Raw genomic sequence first — 23974 nt, 5'->3', positions numbered from 1 at the left:
AGTGAGCGCTGACAGCTTTTCCTGGTCCTACTTATCACATGACAAGGAGAAAAAGTGTGTCTCCGGATGGCCTGAGTCATCTGTATGCAAATAAATTAACTTAGTTTCCAGCTAACATGGCAGGTCAGTACACGTTTGGCATTTTTATCAAACCGTTACCGTCCGAAAGGTAGTGGTTGGTGAATATTTGTGCGTAACCCGTAACGGGAAGCTAGCTTGCTGTCGTTCAGCTAACGGCCAGGCGGCCGAGCTAGTGCTAAAATGCTCAAATGTAACATTAATGTATTAATGTAAGTGTAATTACTCGTTAACGTTACGGTTTTCCTTTATAACTTCCGATATTGTTCGTTACGCTTTTCCACCAAGCTAAGCTGGGTAAGCTGGCGAAGTATGAGTCAGCATTTTTCTTAAACTTGCTGAGTAAAAGTTTAATCCATCCGGGCTGCCGTAACTAATCTATCCCCTACGTATTACTAATTAATCGATGTTTGTCACTAAACTGCCACTCATTTAACTCACATTGTTGTGCTTTACTTCCGCACACATACGTTATATGACTGGTATAGCAATTGGTCACTAGTAATAACATGTCAATGTGTTTAAAACTTGTAAAGAATATGTTTACTTAAATTAGGTTGTTTGTCAGGCTATTTGTTTAAAATGTGCGTCAACAACACAAAGGTGACCTCCTCAAATTGCCGTTTTGTCTATTACATGTTTATGCTATCAAGGATTTATCAGCTGTTTTGTTAAGTGCAATGAGAATAATTTTATTGATTAATATTTTTTTTGTATTTAGCTGGCTGTTACCTTAATATCCTTGTTTGATGAGGCTCAGTTGTAATTACTAGTCAATAAGTAACAATTATAATAAGGCTGAATGATATAGCCAGAAATGGTTAATGTTATGATATGTCCCAAAGTTGCTAAACAATTCTTTAAGACAACAAAAGCAGATATATGTGTTGCCTCTCTGTGCACAGAACATTAACATTGATATATGGTGAAGTTGTGTTGTTTTAAAGAAAACTAGAACTTAGAAAGCACTAAGCTCCAGCTGCTCAGTTTCCTACAGTATTTCAATTTCAATTTTAAACAATCTATACTGTAACAAAATACTTATTTCAAGGCACTATTACATATGTTTTAAGCAATTTTGACATTTGTAGCAGTTATTTACGGAAAATGTCAAACTTCCCCATCTTTCGATGTTTGTTATAATAAAATCCTGGTTTCAGTTCACCATTAAATCTTTTTAGATTTCATTTTAGGACTGTAACCCACATCCCCAGAAAATTCATCATATTCAGTCTTTTTTTGTTATTGTTGTTGTGCTGCTCTTAGACAGACAAATGTTGACAAAACATAACCTCCTTTGCAGAGGTTGCAATTTTTTATTGTTTGTTTTAAGTTTTTTCACTAATGAAATGTTCATTCACACTGCAAGGCGGACCAATGGGGCAGCAACGAACACATTAATGCATTATCGATTCATCTCAGGTTTTTGATATTGATTAATCGTTGGGTGTACAAAATTTCAGCCTATTGTTAAAATTGTCCATCAGAAGTCCAAGGTGACCTCTTCAATTTCTAAAGCCTGAGGATAGTGTTTACTATCATATTGGAGTAATAAAAACATAGTCTTTATATATAAACAGGAGGAACACAGGGATCATGAGGATTATTTTCCATCAGTAGGCTAATTGAACAGTGACTAATCATTATAACTATAATCCACAATGTGGTATATTATGACATATGTTTGTTTATATGCCTATTTTGACTCTCGATCCCATACCAGGCTGAGCTTATAAGAACCATGTCGCACCAAGGTCCTCGCACGTCAGTGTTCACGTTTCAGTCTGCTGTGCACAGTGACCATGTTCTCCAGTGTCTGAATGAGCAAAGGCAGCAGGATGTCCTCTGTGACGTAACAGTGGTGGTGGAGGACATAATGTTTCGGGCCCATTGCTCTGTCTTGGTCTCCTGCAGTGAATACTTTCACAGCAGGGTCACCAGTGTCACTGGACAGAATCCCATCATCACCTTGCCTGAAGAGGTCAGTGACATGCTTTTAAGATGAAGGATTTTGATGCATGAATGTGTTGATGGTTACAGTCGCACACATATCTGCTGAATTCAGTATTTGTTGAGTAAGAAATAAGGAAGCACTGTTCAACATGCGTCAGCATGAAATATTTAGACTGAAGTCCTTTGACAGTAATGCAGTGACTACAAAATGGCTTTCATGTTAAAGGTGCTTTAAGAAATTTGTCATATTAAGACATAAAATGACCATGCTAATTAAGCAAAGTATAAGGAAGCATGTTTAACCGAAATGCTGACTGAATAATGCAGTATTAATACAACTGTGTTAATTTAGAGACTTGGTCATGTGCACAAGATACTGGTGTAGTAGTATTTTGTACTCGCTTGAGTTTATTTAATGGCTCAATAGTTCCCTGTAAATTTTTCATCCATACAGGTGACTGTGGAGGGGTTTGAACCTTTGCTTCAGTTTGCCTACACATCAAAGCTGCTCTTCACCAAAGAAAACATCCATGCCATTCACAGCAGTGCTGAGTTTTTAGGATTTCGTGATTTGGAGTCAGCCTGCTTTGATTTCCTCCTGCCAAAGTATGCTGAAGGCAAAAAACCACAGGAGGTCAGGCGTGGAGGAGCTTGTTGTCAGAGTCGGGATCCTGCAACTAGTTTTATCTCCAGGGAAGAGAGCAGCCAACCAAAATCATTTGAGTCTCACAGCTCAGTGCCTTCAGAGGGTGATGAGCACACAGACTTCCCAACACAGTCTCCTCAGAGTGCACAGGGTCAGAAGAGAAGTGAGGAAGAACACTTATGTTTGGAGAACTGCGGGCCTCAAATGGCCCCCTTATCTCTGGAGTTAACAGCAAATGGAGTTTGCCCCATGTTGTCTTTGCCATGTCCAGACACTGACAAAGCAGATCTTCCATCTCGGTTTTGTGAAAAAGACATTTTAGAGATAGGAGATGTGTTTAGCTGTGGCTTACCCTGCGAGCTGTCAACCCCAGGGGATATGAATCCTACAGGACTCATTGAGCCAGCAGGCAGAGATGTTAAACAGGCTGTGGAGACGCTTGGTGCTGAATCCAACGGCAACCCTGCTTTATGTCCAATCAACAGTACTGTGGCAGAAAATTGTAGTGATTTATTAGAGCAGACAGACGATGGCCTCGAACAGAGAATGACAGGTGATATCTCAGACTCTGCACTTACTGCTTTAAGCCATCAAGAGGGATTTGGGGAGAGGAGCAGTGTGGAGAGGGAGGTGGCTGAACATCTGGCCAAAGGATTTTGGTCTGACCTATGTCCATCTCAGGGTCAACCACTCCCCTTGGATCCCGTGGACCAAAACAGTTTAGCAAAAGCGGCTGACTTTCATTGGCTAAAGCAGCTGGACTTGAGCTCCAGTGTAGGAGACTGCCCTTTCCTCCGGGACCTCGGTACAGGTGATGACCTAACTCAACGCACCAACAGTCTGTCACAGATGGAGAAGAGCCCCTGCATGTCCTCCACGTTCAACTCTGCTGACGATTCAGACCTGGACACAGATGGAGATACTGAGGCTAACAACAGAAGAGCAGCAGAGGTCAATGTCAAACACAGCTGATGTTTAACTCTTGATAGTTGAATATAAGTAAAACTAATATAACTCCTAAACTCTCTACTCTACAGATTCAGCTGCCGTTCGCAGTGGATCAGATCTCTGCACTGAGCCGAAGCGCCTTCCAGCAGCTTCTGAGAAACCATCACCTGACTCAAGATCAGCTGGAGTTTGTCCACGATGTCCGTCGACGAAGTAAAAATCGGGTGGCTGCACAACGTTGCCGAAAGAGGAAACTAGATGGGATACAACATCTCGAGATTGAAATCAAAAAATTAGTAAGTTGCCTTAAAATACATATATTACTTTTTGAAATAGTACATTGTAACTTCTACTGACCTCTACTGGTGAGCAGAATGGACTGCAGAAATATTGGTAATTTGTTAGTAATTTTATCGCTCAATCAAGTTTTTGACTCAGTCTCACTCAACATAAAAAGAAGTGTCAATTTACTCTGTAATTGAAGTACAGTTTCCACACAGATACCCTTTTTCCTTATGTTTTACTTAAGATTTATTTAATAACTTACAAAAAATAAAGGCATGCTAAATAATTAATTTATCAAACATACATTTGTTAGAAATGTCTGGTTTGTCTATTCATAATAAAAATTCAGAAATGATGATGATTATGCACAGATGTGCTCATGTTAAACTCACAACATGTTCTTCAACAGAACTGAACTTGACTGTTTATTTCTTTTAAAATACCATAATGCATTTTATCTACATAAAATCTGTGTTTGTGGTAAATGAGGTATTTTGTTAATCTTCATGGACTGAACCTTGGTCATTACTCACTGCATGAAAACAAAAGGCTTATTCACTAATAAGGGTTCCATGAAGTGATTGTGCTTTACTGTGGCATTCTCCTCAGAAAAATGAGAAAGAGCGGCTGATGCAGGAGCAAACAGAGCTGGAGGAAAACCTGGAGGAGATTCGTGAGAGTCTGTGCGGGTTATATAAGAGTGTTAGCATCGAGTCTGATCAGGACCAGTTGCAGCTTCTTACCAAGATCTCCTCTTCACCCGACTTTCCCTCTTCCCTCATTAAACATGAAGAGTCGCAGATCACTATCGAAATGGTAAGTAGGTCCTCAGAGTGTGCGCCGAGCGGGCCTCCTGCAGACTCTGTTCAGATCACTGAGCCAGAGGCTGGTGCACAAACAGAGCAGACTCATTCTCCACAAAATTGCCCTGTTCCTGCATCTCTGCTCAACACTTGTGTGGACATGAACAGCAACTTATAATAATTTGACTGAAATTGCTTTGATATTTCTAAATACAAAGCTACATGCAGGGGGTGAACCTTTAGGTATATACTGTAATCCCCTGTTGGGATAGACATGCTTTCCTGTGTATTTCCTGCCAAATAGAGGTTCCATAAAGGTCCAGCGTGTAAGACTGTGTGACATGTAATGATGAAAACACAGATTGTAACAAATGGATGACTTCTCTACTCAGCCTCCTCTCTTTTACACTGTCATGGAAGTACAGTCGTCTTCACATAACAGAAAGTACAGGAATGTCATTCTTTCTTGCATTGTTGGTTTCCACTTCAAAACGCGAAATGCACACTCTGAGTGGTTTGTCCTTTCAGGCTGCCGTAGAAACATGATGGTGCAAGATGGCCGTCTCCAGAAAGTACAACCCTTTGTGGAAGTGTATGTAATATATTCCACATTTATACAGACATACTTATGGGTAGTTAATGCAGTTTCTGCCAATAAACTGTCCTAAATATTACTTACTGAACCATTAATGTAACATTGAAATATTAGATTTTAATTTGTTGTGTTTCTACACATGTGTAAGGATCTGTTTCTCGTGATAACAAGATCATTTCTCGTTATAACAACGTACGTTTTCATTATGACAAGATTGTTTTTTCATTATAACATGATTTTTTCTCTGGCTTTCTCATCATAATGAGATAGATTTTGACTATAAAAGCTTAATTGATTGATTGTTGTCAAGACAATTTTAAGTATGTAGCCCAACATCACCAACACAATTTGCCTCTAGCTTTACAATCTGTACGGCTAGTGACACTGTCTGTCCTTAGACCCTGACATTGGGATGTTTACATCAGGCAGGGAGGGAGTCTGAATGTGATGCGCAGGTTAAACCCACAGCCTGCAGGTCAGGTGGTAAGGGTGCATTTACAATAACATTTTAACAAGTTCAGGCAATTCAGTCAAGACAGATAATGGATCATTAGGAATAAATTGTTAAAAAGCAATTGTCTGTCTCTACCAAGTTATTCCCCTAATCTCTCCCTTTCACTCACAAATAATTATATTACATATAATATCAATGTGTTATGTGTGCACATGAAATCGTTCTGCATTCTGTATATATGTGTATATGGTGACGGTAGGTGAGTGGTAGAGCGAGTCGTCTTTCAGAAACTGCAGTGTAAAGCAGCTTTGAGTGGTCTAAATACAAACCATTTACCATATTCCTTATGACAACAGCAATGAATATTAATGATTTTGAAAGAACATTTTATCCGTTATTATATTAATATATCACAGGTTTGTCACACACACTCATACACGTCTCTTGTCAGTATAAATCATGTTGACATGTTGTCGGCATCTTCAGCAGGCAGATGTAGTCTGAATTATCCCTGCTACAAAGTTATCAGATTAAACTGTTAACATATGCAGTGAAAGCATAAGTCAGAGCATACACAGCCTCTCCACCTTCACGCTCCAACTCCCCCAATGTGCCGCAACAATCAATCAGATAAGCCAAATTTAAGGTTAAAACTGTTATAATGAGAAACCTTTGTCGTTATAACAAGAAACAGCTCAGATATGTTTTATTCTCCTGTGGCAGTGCTGTATATATTTTTAATATGCATTTCTCTGTACTTAACACAATATCCAGCATTTGTCATCATTTTCATAAAGGTGCAGACAGCTTTCAGGTAAATCCCAAATGTTTCCATTTTTAAATTATTACATTTCATTACAGTTAAGTTTGATTTTTCTCAGGGACACACATAACCTGACCATGTTTTGATGGCTTAATTAATTCTCTTTGCATACCCACCTAACTCTCCTCTGTACACACCAACTTACAAAATTAAATTACGAATGTTTCATTCTGCTTTTAGTAGTCCATCTACATCATTTTTGAAACATCCTGTTTTATTCCACTTGGAAATATGCACAACACTAAGAGAACTTTTTTTACAACAGAGTTAGGGATTGTTACAGCTCCTAACACAGGTATAGTTTGAACAAATAACTTCTGTGCTTCCCTCAGTATTTGTATAATGGTTACATTTTGATTAATTGTGGTATTTGATGCAAAATGTGCCTTATGCAGTAATATAGTACAAACAGAGAAAGATAAAGGCAGTCTTTGTATATTGTCTCCAACACTGTTGCACATTAACCAAGAGCTCATTCTGATATCACTCTCTTCTCTTTCGGTCTGTGTGCATGTTTATATTATTAAGTGCTTTCACTGGTTACACTTTTAAATAAACAGCATTTGTTAACATGTAAATGTGTGAATTCTGCTCCCAGGCAGGGATGTTTCACGCTGTGATGTGTAGTACCACAGTTTGGCCAGTAGATGGTAGTCCATCTCTATTTACCTCAGCAGCTCAGTGTGGACTATTTCTGTGGCACATAATGTGAGAGTAATGCTTGAAATTGTGTGAAGTGAAATTGTGACTGTTTAGTCAACCTTTGTGGCCATAATATAATCAACAATACAGAATTATTAAAGTCATTAAAAAGATTTATTTGAAAGTAAGTTAGAAAGTGGGCTAAAAGAGGAAGCTGTTTGAGAACTACTCAGGTTACTAGAAAGAAAATGAGTTGGGTTATAGAACTATGATACTTTATCATACTAAAACATCTGCAATCATCAGCAACTTTATTGGGTACATCTGTTCAACTGTTTGTTAATGCAAATATCTAATCAGGCAATCATAAATGGCAGCAACTCAACCTGCTGAAGTTGAAACTGAGCATCAAGATGTGATTTTGAACGTGACATGTTTGTTGTGCCAGATGGGCTAGTCTTAGTATTTCATAAACTGCTGAGCTACCACGATTTTCACGCAGGGCCATCCCGAGGGTTTACAGAGGTTGGTCCAAAATGAGAAAATATCCAGTTAGTGGCAGTTCTCTGAGAAAAATGCCTTATTGATGCCAGAGGACAGAAGTGAATGTCCAGACTGTTTTGAAATGATAAAAAGCAACAGCAACTTACATCAAACTTTGAAGCAGATAAGCAGCCAAAGATACCATGTCTGCCACTGAATTAGGTTTCCTTTGTACCTAATAAAGTGGTCAAATGAGTAGATTCATCATTTTTTTTATTATTACTACTTTTATTATTCTACTAATAATCATTTAGTCAATTTAAGATTGTACTAAAATAAAAGAGGAAGTAAAAGCAAAAATCAGATGACTCTAAGACACATTATTGAAGGGAGAAGCTGCAACATTCTTGCAGTTTAACAAATGTAAAAGAAAAACAAAGATCGATCTCGACTGATGCTTTGTGAATTTGGAATTATAAATAAATTGAACAAACATTTGTTACTTTATATGTTCAGCTGCGTTGGTACCCACTGTAGTAGTAGTGTCTGTGTGTTCTTGTATTTGTGGCTTTGTGAGAACCAAAAACCGTATAAACCAAAAAGAGCTTTTTCAAGGTTAATACCTGGGTTTAGGGAAAGGGTTAGGCAATTAGTTGTGATGCTGGCAGAATTCAGTAACTTTGACGGAGAAAGAGGGGGAGGGCAGGACTGTAGCTAAACTAGCTCTGTGTTTTTGTACAGTATGTTATCAAACTGTGACCAAAATGGTGAAAATGCTCATTATTTCAGTTAGTTGAGTATTTTAATACAGAAGTGTTTACGTTTAAATTCTATACAAACCCTGATGTTAAGGCAGCTGCTATGGTTCAGCTCCTCCAGAGAACACGCCCCCAGCATCTCAGAGCTGAGAATATTTGACTTTATGTGACTTTTTTAATCATTCAGATCTGGCAAAGTGGTTCGTGACACATCCGTCCCATTTCTGAAGTCCCCTCCCAAAAATAAATTAGGAGTCTCCCCCAGTGTTTGTGTCTTTTATGCACAGTTCAGATTTTGGACTCATTGTGGCTCAAAAAGTAAGATTATCCTCTTTTGCGAGCTACACAGGGCGAGAGACTTGATTTGAGGAGGAAGCAGCTGTGCGGCATGGCAAGGTCGGAGGCCCGTAATCCGCGGCCTCATTCATGCAAGATTAAAAACCTGCTCAGAGTTCTCATTAAGAATTCAGGGTTAGAAGATTAAAGGCCAGCAAACAAAATGAAAGCAGTTTAAGCCCAATCCTGGAATTCATCAGAATTCATCAGAATACCAAAACCTTCAACTGTCATTACAACGTGAGATTAATGCAAAGCCCCCTTGAACTCTGTCTCTGTCTTGATATATCCTCAGTGTCAGAGCCTATTTTTCATTTCTCCCCCCAAAAAAAATTTCTATAATTTTGCTCCACATCTCTCTTCTCTGATTGAAAAATACTTTTTACATCCTCTTAAAAATTTAACCAACAAGAATTGGCTCAGATTATTGTCAATATAATCACCAGTGCATTTTGATTCTTTATTACACAACATGTGTTGTTGTTGTTTTGTTGTTGTTTTTTTTTTATATAAAGAGTTTATTCATGTCTCTTTTACCTACTTTTCTAATGATGCCAGGCATTATCCTCTCACAGACAAACTCCACAGTATTTAGGTAGTAAGGATTAGGAAACAGGAGGCGCGGCAGAAAAACAGGGATTAGAAAACTAAAACATCTGGAAGTTAGCTCGCTAGAGAAAAATGGATAAATTTGAGAACATATATATACACATATATTTATATTATGCTAATAAAATGTACAAACTCTAGGACGGCACTCAGGCAGCAACATCATGATATACATCACAACAACATAAATGAATATCTGTAACATGATAATGTTGGTTTACACTGCAGTAAACACAGCATGATGCATGTACCTTATGTTATGTTAAAATAGCAGCACCATGGTGGCCGCTGTTCAGTGCTCCTGAACGCCCCATGACTATGAAGTGGGCATCGTGCTGGAGTTTTCTTCAGCTAGGATCAAAATCCTAGAGAAAGACACAATACTTGCTCTGCATAATCAATATCAGCATAAGGTCCACGACCTTCTTGCAACGAAGCATAAGTCTTATAAGCTGTTGAGCTACTGTAACTGATTACATGCTGCAGTCACTATGGACCTCATTTAGGGGGAGTTGGTGGGGGGGGGGGGGGGGGGGGGTTCAGTGCAGTGAGAGAGGGGCTGTATCCCATTGACAGGATTATATAAATCAGGACCATAATACTGTAATCTCCCAGAGAAATGAGAGAACACAGGGGACACGTCGAACCAAGCGATAGCTCGCACCCTGGCCTGCAACTGTCAAATTGTCTGACAGCTGTTTGTACAGTGACAGATTACATTCACACTTTGTTTGTTTTCCTTGCCTGAGCAGTCCTCGTTGTGATGCATTTGTAACACTAGAGGCACAAGGAAACGTCAAGACAAGATCTGTCGGATCAGTCATGCTGTGACAGATTGCGACAGAAATTGTTTAATTTTTTTACTCTAGAGAAAAAAAATATTGACAATTTCTGGATGAATGGTGTCTGTCATTCTGTCTCACCCCTGTGCAGTGCTGTGTATTCTCTCTTTTCTTCTCAACTGAGTAGTGCACATTAACTAAGTCACTAACTGGGTTATTTATGCATTTGATGTGTGCTGTTATAGATTGTTGACCCTAATTTTATATAATTTTCATCAGATTCTATTTGAACTTAGTGGTTTTATTGATTTATTGATTTGTGTATGTCCTTAATTTTTATAGAAGGACTCTAATAATTTGTCTTGGGTTTTGTTTTGTGTGATAGAAAAACCTATGTTTTCCTGCCCTTTTTTTAGCCTGAACTTTCTCACTAGCATGGACTATTTATTAGATAAAATTATAGAGGGGGGGACACTACACTATAAAAAGATTAAACATTTTTCTCAGATTTGTCAAAGTGGGCAGATACCTAGATTTGTCAGGCAAAAACCTTACATCTGGACCCTACATCTGTTTAAACACAGTCACATTACGGGGATTTGTCTTCCGTATGGGGACAAAAAGCAAGTTCCCATAATGTGAATTATTACATTTTAAAATGAAGACATAAATGGTTAGGGTTAGGTTCAGGATAGGGTTAGGGTTAGACCAGTAGTAGTTAGGGTTAAGGTTAGAGTAAGTGTCCAGGAAATTAATGTAGGTCAATGTAATGTTGTCTGGAGTCATGGAAACCAGTCTAAAAATGGATATAGGCTATCGCTTCCTATTGATTTGATGTAGTTATGATTGATTTGACGCAAGAACGCCAATAACGGCCTTGAATTTGTTGGAAAATGCGTCTCCTTATGTTGTTGGCGTGCAGTCACACTTGATCAACCAGTTTGAATTTAATTATCACATTCAAATTGTGGCTAGGATCAATTAAAGCTTAAATTTTGCCAAACCAAAAGCCATCATACTCACGCATATCCTGGTGGTGCATTTCAGTAAATGTTTGTACTGCCACAGTTCATCTTAGCCTTGCTTGTGTTGTGAAGCAATGCTGCTTGTGTGATGCACCAAATCACACAATTGTATCCCAAAAGTCATAATCTCATAATCACTTTTTTTTCCCATTTTCTAAGTGATTCTCGACAGGCAAACTGTCAAAACTGTGACTATAAACTGGAAGTAATGATTGTTGTTCATGGATCCCATCTCCATTTTCCTTAGTCATGAACAATAATCATATTAGAGCCGATGCTGCCATGCCACCTTGTGTGTGACACAATCCCCTTAATGCGGAGAACAAAACAAGACGGCTTTCATTACATCTGCGGGATTCGAGTCGTGTAATGTGTATTTATAATCCGCTGCCTAATGAAGATGTTATTTACAAGCCAAAGCCTGAGCGCAGCTTCATCAGAGCTGAAAACAAGCAGAGAGACAAATGACTCAGTGAAGCTCAAAGCTACAGCTGAGCCTGGGGAACATGTCATCAGCTGCAGTGTGATGATGACCTAAGTGACCACGTCCTTAACAATGAGTCCAGAGACTATCTCTTAATATCCGCCGCTCAGCGACTGATTGCTTTACATTCTGTGCTTTAGTTGACCCTAATAGTGATACACAGCTTTACACCAGTGACGAACAAATGTGGGCAAAGATATTTTTGCAAATACACAAAGATGCAGTCAAGAAAAAGGCTGTGTGCGCAGAAAAAGCCAGCATTTAAACCAACAGCAAACCGGAATTAAAGGGAATGAAGAGAATGTAATGTTCCCATGTAACTTTATCATTCGGAAACAGATTCAACATGACACAACTTATACACGCATGTTCATGAACGTTTTCATTTAAAAAAAGAAAAAAAAAAATATAGACATTAATCAACTTGGTGAAAATTTAGAGGGAGCACTCATTCATCAACAAACCGGACACAAACTGTCACTGAGAAAACAAACAAAAGTGGTAAGAAGTAATGCTGTCAGTTTGTGTGCGTTATAAATATGAAAATCGTAAAACTTAAAACATACTTACTGTCTTTTCCCACAATATCTTGCCATGATGGCATTTTTTTTTCCACACAATACAATGTTACAGTGTTATACATATATTTTTTTTTTTGCGAAAAACAGAAAGGCCAAGATGGTCACGTGCCATGATGTCAGAAGTCGACAACCGCCCATCGTCATAAAAAGGATTTCAAATGCGCTTTTTTGTGCTCTACATCAAAACTACTGAAAATACTAAACTCCGCATTCAAAAGTTATTTGTTTTGATTGTAACAATGCAGTTGGACACATTCAGACTTGAAACTTAACCGCTGGTCCAGCAGGTCACTGTAGTCCCATGACGACGTCAACAACACAAATGTATAGTCAGTTCATAGCAGTGTCAGACGGAATCGTGTCAGTACTTGTTGTGCCATTCGCACTGGCCGACACTCACCTCCTCAATGTCCAGGTTTTTTCTGGACTTGTAAATGAATTCTCCAATTGCCACAAAAACGGAGAGGACCAATCCGGCTGCTAGCACGATAAAGATTCCACCGATGTTCTCCACGCCCAGGGCGCTGGCCTCTTTGCTGTCCTCCTCTGGGCAGCCGTTCCCCCTCCACCACTTCTCCTTCATCATGTGCAGCTTTCCTTCCTCCTGAAGCTGCAAGATGGCGATGGTGACCTTGTCTCTGTACGGAGAGCCTACAGTGGAGAAAACCCAGCCATTACAAGCCACGTAACCTGTGGGTTTGTTGTTCTGTAGGTGTCATAGTTCATGTTATTCATGTCTCTTACCGATTGGAGTTCCTACACCGTAGCCCTTTGAGTCGATCAGGCCTCCGATCTGTGTGAGGTTACAGTTGCGCTGGCTGATGTACTCGATGCTGGTCGACTCCATCAGAAGAGCGTAGTCTGTGGTGAGGACCCTCTGAATCCCTTCCCGGTTGTTTTTTACCAAGGCCGTGTTTTTCCTGCTGCTCATGAAGGCCCACATTTTCTCATAGGTCGAGATTTTTGATTTCTGTCGAATTAGATTGGATTAGATTATCAATTAGTTTGACAGTAATAATACAAGTACACATTAAATTGTATTCGATTCAGTGTATATAGGACTTCTAACCGTGGTTAATTTGAAGTCTGTCTCCCTGATTTGGGTTTTGGGAAGTGAGGTTGAAAATACATCACTACATAATGGACACACAAAATAAGAGTAAAGCAGACATAGAGTAACTAACAGTGAACCTGATGTAGACAGGTCCCACATAAATACAAAAAGCTGAACATAACATAACATAACAACTCTGCTGTATGAAACATCACTTCAGTATCTGTTTGCCTATTTCTCTGCGTTAGTATTGAATATTTTGAAATAAGTTCATGTCTTTGTTTCAGATGGGAGGGTATTTTAAATCTGAGGACCTTTAACCGAGAGAGAAGACTGTCCTTATGCCGTTTTGTGCTTCGCTGGTTCACAGTCTCCACTAACTTTGAATTTATTGATCCCACCCCTGGGGAAATTCACTTGGTTCAGCAGCAAAAGGGTCAGAGGTTCCAATGACAAAATACAACAAAAAAATAATAGATCAAGCAATAAAAAAAGAAATATATTAAATCTGCAAATAAAAAAAATACAAAAGGCTTTAAACAAGGATATAAAACTGTTAGAGAAAATATTATCAGGATATTTATGTAATATACAATATACACCTTTGGCCATGGTAAAGCAGCATGACGGCACAGTTGCACAAAATTATTGTACAGAAGTATTTTACAGTTTTTCAATTTTACGGAGTAAATCAGGACAAGGGTTTATGGAAGTTTAAAACAGTCAACAAAGTTATACGAAACTTATACCGAGATCACAACCTTTGATATCTTCTGCTCCCCATATCAGTCTGATACAATCTTTTTTTTTACCCCTTTTAAACAAATTAGCTGCTATTGACACATTGAGATGCAATTACCATCTAAAAACCTAACGTTTCAACAATGTGGAAGACACACAGCCTTCACACACGTGGCTTAAGCTTAGAGAAGTGGTAAAGTGGTGAAAGTGGGTTAGGGTTAGATGAAGTGCTGCAAATAAAACAAAACAACAAGCTGCACATCAATTACTACTAACCTTTCAACCCTACTCAGACAGCACATTCACCAAAGCCATCATTCTCCTGTGATGACTGAGGACTAATAACCCGAGGGGAAAACATCTGAGGCAAACTGGGCTCAAAAGCCCTTCCCCTATCGTTGCACAATTACGCTTTCATTTACTGTACAGTGGGATTACAAGGTTACCTTGAAAAAGGTCATGGTGGAGCCGTCTCTTACAGCACCGTACTCTATTTTGGTTTGCTTTGCCAAGTCATCGGCAGAGTCAATAGGCGAGTCCATTCTCTCCACAGTGAGGAAGGCAGCCAGGTTGGCAGTGTATGAGGAGATTATTATCAGCGTAAAGAACCACCATATTCCACCAACTATCCTGGTAGAGAGGGCCTTAGGCATCAGTTCAGATCCTGTAACATAGTTACAAAGGGCACATCGACACAATAAACCCACAAGCATGGAGACAGATGACTGGACTCTAGTAAAAGGAAACGTCTGTAAGATTTCCAAAATAAAACTACAATAAATAATGTTGTAATCCATATCTTTCTACAATAAAAGAAGCCATACCTTGCTGCATAAGTGCTCCAACTCCAAACCAGACACTGTTTATTAGAGTGAAGTTGTTTTCCACTACGTCCGAGTCTGGATTGCAGGGGTGTGGATTGTACCACTCATAGGGAGTGAACCTGATAGTGAAGAATTCAACAATCACAATTAAAAATGGTTAAAAGAAATTCATATATATTATCTTTCTAATTATATTTAATATAATATAAACATGGGATTTCATTCAAATCAAATACGGTTCATAAACTAAACTTTTACATCCTGGATCATTTAAACTGAAATGTAATTTCTATACATAAACTGAGATAATCTGACTTTGAATTTGAATATAATGTTTCAATCTAAAAATTGTTAAATTAAACAATTTATATGTATCAAATTTGGCATGACTTAATGCCAATGCATGGACTGTTACATTTTTTTCCTAAAGTTTAAGGTTGATATCTTGCATCTTGATGAAAACTATAGGGATTAAAATAACATTGTCACACTCACATGCCACTTTATTAGGTACACCTGGTCAACTGCTTGGTAATGCAAGTATTTAATCAGCCAATCACACGGCAGCAATTCAGTGCACTTAGACATGGGCATTGGGCAAGACAATCAGCTGAAGCTCAAACAGAGTGAGGAAGAAGAATGATTTCAGTGACCTTGAAGATGGCATGGTTGTTGAGTAATTCAGAAACTGCTGATCTACTGGAAACCATCTCTAAGGTTTACAGGGATTTTTTTTTATAAAAGAAAAAATATCCAGAGTGCAGCTGTTCCTGGACAAAAATATCTCAAGTAGCCACTCATTACAATCAAGATATTCAGAAAAACATCTCTTTTCGGCATAACACTTCACATTTTTGAGCCACAATATTCCATTTTTCCCTGTGTGTCTTTTTACCTGGCAATGACAAACAGCACACAGCTGACGCCGAGGCAGGCCAGCAACACATACATCCAGATATCAGGAGAGAGCGGGTTGAGGAAGGAGAACACTCCTGGATTGGTGCCGTTGGGTTTGTGGTAGAGGATGCTGATGCCCAGTGTCATGAAGGGCTTGGAGAAGTCTATCACCTTTTCCCTCACATACGTGATGGTGAGCGGAGCCACAGCGAGGTCAGCCACCTGGCACCGAGCAAACATATCAAAGTCAAAGTCTGGCTGGAATTACTTTTTTCTCCTCGCAGTAAGATAGATTGATCTGTACTCACATGATCAATGAGTTCTCGCACCATGCCGTTCCACTCCCCCTTGTCGTTCTGAGCTCCATATTTGCCGTCTGACACCAGCTTCACCTCGTAGGAGAAGCCCAAAATGTTGGACAGCTCTTTGAGCAGGTCCAGGCAGTAGCCCTCAAAGCGATCATTTCCATACAGCGGTTTATCCGATTTCTTATACATGACATAAGGATTTTCCTGGGGGCAAACACAAAGACATTTGTATTATTTTTATCAAGGCATTACGGACACTTTCTCATAATGATTTTGTTTTCGTTTATACCAGAATAGTTGTGACAATAAGGGTTCTGTTGGCCATCGAGTCAGTCACATTTGTGGATGAATCCTTGTTGTTTTCTGTTAAATTAAGGCCTGATTGAGAGTTCCACACGCCAATCTGTAACGAATAACATACACTAAATAAGCAGTTGTATAAGAGTAATAAGAGTTACCCTCACATCGTCAGGGGTAAATAATCATGGAAAGAAGGGAACCAACACAAGGACAAGAAACCAAAGTAATAAATACAAATGAAGAACAAAGGTCTCACACCTTTGTTCTCCAGCAGGGCAGGGGAAACAACACAATATCTTATGAAATAGTTTTATTTTTTCCCACCAGAACCTAAAACGTATTAATCACAAAGGGTAGACATCAGAGAGAATCAGGGTACATTCTTATGAAAACTACTACATATCATTAGTCCTTTAGTCAGCCAGAGCAGCTGAAGTACAGACCTTTTTCCACACTTTATTCAGGCGGTTGTTGCCAGCGATTGTCTTGCAGAAATAATGAAGAGAAAAAATGTTGTTTGTTAATGAGCTTCTGCTTCAAAAAAACACACTGACTTGTTTGTCCATTCAGGTTGCTGTAGAAACATGGCAACGCGAGACGGTGGCGTCTGTTAAGCAAGACCCATCTCTGAAATCCCTGGCTAATTTTAAATAGATTCTACACTTATACAAACATAATTACTATTGGTCAATTAAATTTTTGACAATAAATCTGTAGTAATAATTGTCATTATGTGTTATTTGTTTACTGTTGATAACAAAGGGCTGAAAGAAGTAGGCCATCTGGAGACCTTGATTGGTGATAAACCTGCACTTGTTTACATTTAGGTTAGTTTTTTTTTTCTTTTGAGAGTGGGGTGAAATTTTGATCTCAGTGAGTAGCCCTGTGGAAAATCTAGTAGACAAAATAAGAGTTGAATAAGGTACTACTGTAGTATTAAAACTCAAATGTTTTGAATGGAATTTCATGTTCAATTTCTTGTATTGTGTTACCAGATTTAAAATGTATATTTATTTTCTTTTATTAAGCTTTTTACATTTTTGAATTATTTCACTTTTGAAATATTTTTCACGTGCCCCTGGTCACCAAACTGGGTTCGTGGGAATTATTGTGAGAAAGAAATTCACATTTATATTTGTTTATTTTCTGAGCCAATGAGTAGCGAGTTGGAGGTCATGTGTCAAGAGAGCGAGCGAGCAAGCAAGCAAGGAGTTCGACGTGACACAGCTTACAAAGCTAGATAATACAAGTTATCTATGGAAATACGTAACACACACATTTCCTTAAGTTGGATACTGTATTATCGGAGTTCACAAAACGGGAACTCTGTCTGTTCACTGGAGGGACTGTTGCGAACAATGTCATCCGACGAGGAGTCCAGACAGTTAGCCACCTGCGTTAGCCTAGCTCTACGGTGAGCAAGAAGCTAGCACTCTGGGATGCTAAGGGATGTAGGTTCGCCGACACGGGGAGTGCGACACATCGGAGTGACATAGATGAAGCTGGAGCACCATCGAGATCTGCTGTGAGGGGGCACTTCACGTGATTCGGGAGAGAGCAGCTTTGTTGGCACTTTCTGCTCAGGTCACTGAGTTGCCATCGTCTTTTGCCGCCTTCTAACTCGGGAGAGTGAAGCAGCTGCCTTTTGGGTTAGCTACTACGTACGCAAGCTGCACATCAGGCATGCAACGACCTAAACTGGTATTTATAAATATCTTGCCGTACTATAGAGTTTAAATTTTATTTTCATTTAATGAGGTTTAAATTAACAATTTTTTGAGTTTGGAATTTAACGTGCACTTGAAGTGTGTTTTTGTTTGTTGTTGGTTAATCCAACAAGATGTTTGGAACCCAAGTGAACAGCACTGTTTTCTTTTAATTTGACCATTTACAACTGAAGAATATTGATTTGGTTATTTGACTATCTGATTTAAATGTGAATATGAGTAAATAGTTATTCTTCTAAGTCAAGTGTGAATATTCATTTTTGTATCTTATGGTGGTTACATCTGTTGGTTATCTGGGAACGTGTATGGAAGTTTATTGATCATAATCTAAATTTGTTTTACTGTTCTATTGGCTATTGCTCACAGTGGAAAGAGATAACACTTTCTTTAAAGAACCCAAGGTAGTCACCCCTACTTATACCCAAAGTGGCAAGGGGGTGCTACACGTGTTCTAGTAGTCACTCAGTCTGGACGCCAGCCTCTGTGACTTTTTTTGTTTGTTTGTTTTCCTGGTTACCCACTTCAACATTACTCACTGGACCTTAAAAGTATCATTCATGAACTTGTGAGCTTCAAAATCAATACAAGTTCTGCCAAGATCAAACAGTTCCAAAGATTCCTTAAACCCCTATTACCACTGTTTTTGTATAGCACCTTCAAAACAATGTCACAAAGTTATTTTCCATAGAATAAACCAAAACAAACAACAGTTGATAGCAGTGACCTTGTTTGCCTGTCATAGCTCCACTTCAGTGTTTACTCTAACAGCTTGTATAGATACGGGTCAGATAGTTCACCTTCTCTAAGCCGTCCTCCTTCAGACTGATGACATCTAAATCGAACTCCTTCCGCAGGCCGTCTGTCTTATTTATAATTATTTGCCCGGTCAAGCCGTTCCACTGTGCCTGTGGTAAAAAAGAGGCCAGAAAACAAAAAAAATCCCAGTGAATACCACATACTGTATAAACGCAAAGTCAAGGAGAACAGAACAAAATAACAAAAATGACAAACGCTAAGAGCATCCAAATGGATTTATTTTTTTATTTTTACTATATTCTTAATGAAAGTATTAATTTCTCTGAGCGTATAACAACATAGTGGATGATACTGTAAATAGAGCAGACAGGCATGACCTCTGTGTGAGAGGAGAGCAGTGGTTTGGCAGCAGAGGCCAAAGAGAGATTTGAAAGCAGTTGATAATTAAGTGAGCTCAGCAGAAAAACAGTCATGTTAAATCTCTATTACAGCCGAGACCAGAATCTTTATTCTGTGAAGGGAGAATCACATTTCTTTATAGAAAGCTTTATATCAATACATTGGATACACTTCTTTATAAATATGGCTCCTACAGTTTAAGGCAAGTTAGACTTCAGTGCCACTGGGAAATAAATCTATTATACATTTCACAATAACAACAAACAAAACAAAAAAAAGATCATTCAGAGTGTAAACCATGTTTTCGGTCCAAGTAAAGGTTAAGAATATTTATAACTGAAATGTTGTTTTCTTGGGTCTGCAATCTGATCTGTGGGATGGTACTGCGAGAGGAATTCAGTACCTTATTAAAATAATAATAAAAGTGTTAATTAATTATTTTGAGATCTTGAGAAGATATTTTTTGGAGCCTCCTCCCAACTGAGCTATCTGGCATCCTTACTTGAAAGATTGATTTTTGATATTAAACACATTAAGCTCATTGCATGATTGCTGTAAAAGTGCCCTGAAAGTGTAGTTAAAGGGGAAACTTACGAACAGAGTTTATAGATCCAGGACCTCAAATGTCTGCCACTTTCCTGCTGTGCCATCCTATACATATGCACTAATTGGAGGCGGGTGGAGTTATGCCAGAATTCCCTCCGCTCTTCCCTCATTACATTCAAACAAAATCTAATCTAATCACACGCTGAGGAAAAGACTTCAGCTGTGTAAACAAAAGCAAAAGCTGCCGCTCCATAATTAACATATGATCAGTGAAAAACTGGGTTACTTATGGTAATCTGTGTTATGAACTGCATAGTCCTTCTTAAAAAAAAAAAAGCAGTTGGCTGGCGGCCTTTAGGAGAAAGTAGCTCAAAGGGAAACTTGCAGACAATTATGCGTAGCAGTAAAAGTGATGGAGTGTTGGGACAGGAGGTGTTTCTTTCAGAGTAGAGATGCAGAAATGCTGTGCAGAGACCCGTGTTACATGTTCCTAATGTAATTACCTTTGCTCACTGACTGACTGTGTTTGTTATTTTTGTTCTGTTGAACATACTTCCTGTTTTATTTTGTATTTGTGCTTGTGTCTTGTTTCAGTAAGTCTTACCTTCTATTGTGGCTTGTTGTCTGTGTGTAGATTAGTTACACCTGTATCTCTTTAGAGTGTCTTGTCTGTTTCCTGCAAACATTTCCAGCTTTTTTTACTCATGTTCTCGTGTGTTTTTCACTTTGCTCTTCAGTGTTGTCAATACTTATGTCCTGTGAGACTTTCATTTTGTTTTCTGGAGCCTGTATTACATTATTAGGCCCCTAAATGATCATCTTTTGGTGGGCTTGAACATGCAAGAAAAATCCTGACATTTCACCCAACCTTCAGAAATCAGAAAACAGTTATTAAACTACATTAAAAAAAAATAATAAAACAATCTGCCATTTATATTAATTTGACATGTTTAACCTTTTCCCCTTTGAAAATCAAAGGAAGTGGTTGGCATCCTTAATTGGGTAAATTATTTAGTTGCGTGCCACATGATGAGATGGATTTCACAAAATACTCCAAACTCGATTTTCTCTGAAATTCCATTTGTTAAAAGTTAATTACACATGTATTCAAAGACACTTTATTCTTTACATAATCTTTCTGCTTCATAACAAACTTTACTACCCAAAGTTGCTTTATCCAAGAGTTTTGCCAGTCACCAATTCAAACCCATTCACCCATTTTTTCTTTTATACCCATTCACCTGCTTTTATACCCATCAACCTGTTGACAAGCGGAACTGGGAATCAAACCCTCGACAAAAAAGACAACCCGTTCTACCACTGAGCTACCCCTCGCAGGTCACCCTACCGTCAAGTTGACTAATCCCAATCAGTAAACTAGATTGAAGACATACTTTACATATGTTGTCTTGCACCATTGTTACTTACACAACACTGTAAAAGTTCTGCCTCGATTTACAAACTTTCATTAAAGGGATTGTTTCTGAAGGATACTCAGAAACACTGACATGCACAAACACAATATTCACACCGACATCAGCCGGAGTTAAAGATTGTTTACTTTCTAATGAAACGATCTCCACAATCGTTAGACAGGGAATCAGTTGTAGAAGTTGACCTTCGACTAGAGAACGCTTCACACAGTCGTGTTGCACACATCTGTGAGACCCGCTTGACCCTTAAATCCAGATTTAATTCCTGTCACTAAGTCTCTCTCTCTTTTTTTTTTTTTTTTTTTTAAATCCCCACCAATCAAAAGTGTCTCTATCGCGACCATGTTTTGGTTTCATTACTGTCCACGCAGTGATGACATAGATCTCCTCAAATTGGAGAATCCAGACGATATGAAGGATAAGAATGAGATTTATGAAACCTCAGTTCCTTCCATATGTTTGCTGACATATGGAAGGAAAACTGGGAACATTTATAATTTATTATTATAAATTTAATAATATTATCCTCTGCAGTTTGATTCACTGCAGAGGATTTTTTTTTCCAATGACCTCCAGAACAAGCGCAGGCTGAACAACTAACAATCAACCATGGATTCAATGTCAGCCTCATGGGCACTGCAGATAATAATGGTTAGTTTTGAGTCTGATCAGTTCTTTCCCATGTTTTTACCCATTTAACGTAAATTATTTGCACCATGTGCTGCTGCTCTTTATGTTTTTTATGTATTTTCCACCAAACAGCTGCTTTCTGTGCGGCATCAAATTCATCTTCACCTGCGATCCTCACAAACATCTTGTCAGAAATTCTGTTTCTGTTAAGAACACTGAAGAGGAAACATTAAATTCAAGCTTTTGTGGGATTAACACACCTCCCTTATTAGCAATGGACACATAAAATCCCCTCACGGCACAACAACAACAACAACCACAACATCACGCTGAGCTCTTCTAAAAGAAAACCAAGGCTGCTATACACTGGAATACACAGTGATTGTGTTGTAATGTAACCAAGTACAAATATGTTGTTACTGTACTTAAGTACAAAATTGACGTGTATGTACTTTATTTTATTTGTATTTCTAGCAACTTTTACGTTTACTCCACTATATTTCTTAACTCTAACTATCTTTGTTACTCATTACTACCAAGTCTTGATGAGCTGCTTTATACTATAGTTTTTGACATTCACCCATTCACATGCTTTAAAAATGGGGTTAAGTGTCTTCCTCAAGGACTCATACAGACTTGCAGAGCCAGGAATTGAACCCACAGCCTTTGCGGTTGAAAGACAACTCACCATACCACTGAGCCACCAGTTTTTTATTACTTTTACTCCTAAAACTTAAGTACATTTTGTATAAGAATATTTCCTTTGATTCTTAAGTGCAGTAAATGTCATATACTTTAAGACTTTTTACTTAGTAATAGTATAAAAAAAGTGACTTCGACCAAGTCATTTTCTGGTAAGATACTTGTACTTTTACTCAAGTAACTCAAAAGATATGTAGTTTGTCCATTGTGGGCTACTGTAACAACATGGTGGTCTGAAGAGCTGATGGTTGTATACTTATAAAAAGTAAACATAATTATTTTATCTGAAGTTTCTGCCAAATAAAAATAATTTCATCTAAATTCTACACACTGGACCTTGAACAGCTGCAGATCTCAGCTGTCATTAGTAGCCACTTGACAACCCACTTATCTAAGAACCCTCCAACAGGAAAAAAATATTTTCAATATGACGACCATCACAAAAGTGGTGACCTCATCCTCTGTTGTTTCTTCTTATGCACTCAGGCAAATGAAATGGAGGCAGCAGACTGAGAAACACGTGGAATGATGGAGGACAAGGGGCGGGCGCCTCACATTCACAGACTGAACTCACGTCTTTGAGCATGTTCATGAAGCGTGATCCAAAGCGCCAGGGTTTGTGTCTGTGGCACTGCAGGGAGCTGACGGTGAGCTGGGAGGCGCGTTGGGAGGCAGCAGCCACCATGTAGACGGCGTCGTACATCAGAGCCGCCTCGGTCTGAAAGAGAAACATCCATCAGCCGGGGATCACATGTCACGCCACATCACATCAGGCCTGTTGATGTACAGCAACGGCACCATATGGTTTCCAAAAGACCGCCATAAGAGCATATAGCTCTACTTTTAGAAACCAAATGGAGAACAATCAAACGGGCGACCACAATCAGCCATGCTGCACAAATTTGTGAGCAATTTTATCCAAAGTACCTTTTTGATTGTGTGTACAATCAGAAAGTGACTCGGTGGATTGCTGTGTGCTGTACTTAAATGTGAGTGATTAAATCTAAAGGTCCTCTCCAGCTTCTCCAAATCAGGCCACTGGTTCAAACATTTGTATGTAAAGTGCCTTGGTGATTATGTCTGTAGCCGGTGAGTGACTTTGTTTGGCCAAATGTATGTTAATAAAATGTGGCATCTGAGATCAGTTTGAATTATTTTCCATGGATTGTGACTTGTTTTAGAGATGAATGACTGAATAATCTACATTTTGGGATTTTTGCTTCACTCTGAAAGTGCTACATGAGGCAGGAGTTGAGAAATGTTAGGTGCACTTTACCACTATGGAGTTCTAGCACAACTTGGCTTGGCACAGCTCGACTCTAACCCGGGTATGAGGCACATCGTTTTCCTTTACTTCATAATATCTCATAAA

The 23974-nt window shown here is 38.7% G+C and overlaps 2 protein-coding genes across 4 annotated transcripts in view; one reads left to right on the top strand and one right to left on the bottom strand.

Moving 5' to 3' along the window:
• The first annotated feature begins 8 nt into the window (after window positions 1-8).
• Window positions 9-23741, top strand: LOC131462414 (transcription regulator protein BACH1-like). 2 transcript variants are annotated; one of them, XM_058633616.1, is made up of 6 exons: window positions 9-123; window positions 1802-2059; window positions 2486-3628; window positions 3715-3921; window positions 4520-4726; window positions 23089-23741. In XM_058633616.1, exons 2-6 carry the CDS (start codon window positions 1820-1822, stop codon window positions 23113-23115), a joined length of 1824 nt encoding a protein of 607 aa, XP_058489599.1. In that variant the 5' UTR covers window positions 9-123; window positions 1802-1819; the 3' UTR covers window positions 23116-23741. The 2 variants fall into 2 exon arrangements, with proteins under 2 accessions (XP_058489599.1, XP_058489598.1); XM_058633615.1 differs by lacking the exon at window positions 23089-23741 and having other exon boundaries at window positions 4520-7163.
• The window catches only part of LOC131462412 (glutamate receptor ionotropic, kainate 1), a 29701-nt gene continuing 17735 nt past the window's right edge, over window positions 12009-23974 (bottom strand). Inside the window, exons 7-16 of one of the 2 annotated variants that reach the window (XM_058633613.1) lie at window positions 23177-23320; window positions 18934-19041; window positions 16853-16894; window positions 16399-16512; window positions 16110-16313; window positions 15800-16023; window positions 14905-15023; window positions 14527-14744; window positions 13030-13255; window positions 12009-12936 (exon numbers count right to left, since the gene is read on the bottom strand). In XM_058633613.1, coding sequence (XP_058489596.1) covers window positions 12647-12936; window positions 13030-13255; window positions 14527-14744; window positions 14905-15023; window positions 15800-16023; window positions 16110-16313; window positions 16399-16512; window positions 16853-16894; window positions 18934-19041; window positions 23177-23320 — 1689 coding nt within the window. In that variant the 3' untranslated portion in view covers window positions 12009-12646. The remainder of the gene's footprint in view (window positions 12937-13029; window positions 13256-14526; window positions 14745-14904; window positions 15024-15799; window positions 16024-16109; window positions 16314-16398; window positions 16513-16852; window positions 16895-18933; window positions 19042-23176; window positions 23321-23974) is intronic. The other variant, XM_058633614.1, reaches the window with a different exon arrangement.

The sequence above is a fragment of the Solea solea genome, chromosome 7 (assembly GCF_958295425.1).
Source record: "Solea solea chromosome 7, fSolSol10.1, whole genome shotgun sequence".
NCBI classification, from domain to species: domain Eukaryota; kingdom Metazoa; phylum Chordata; class Actinopteri; order Pleuronectiformes; family Soleidae; genus Solea; species Solea solea.
The sequence above is the reverse complement of the archived record's forward strand: the minus strand, read 5'-3'. Positions and strand labels throughout refer to the sequence as shown.

What these genes read in the sequence shown, in the direction of transcription:
- LOC131462414 (XM_058633615.1), top strand. Translation starts at nt 1,820, where the DNA reads ATGTCGCACCAAGGTCCTCGCACGTCAGTGTTCACGTTTCAGTCTGCT. An exon ending in TCATCACCTTGCCTGAAGAG is followed by an intron (nt 2,060 to 2,485) that starts GTCAGTGACATG and finishes TCATCCATACAG; the next exon opens with GTGACTGTGGAGGGGTTTGA. An exon ending in ACAACAGAAGAGCAGCAGAG is followed by an intron (nt 3,629 to 3,714) that starts GTCAATGTCAAA and finishes TCTACTCTACAG; the next exon opens with ATTCAGCTGCCGTTCGCAGT.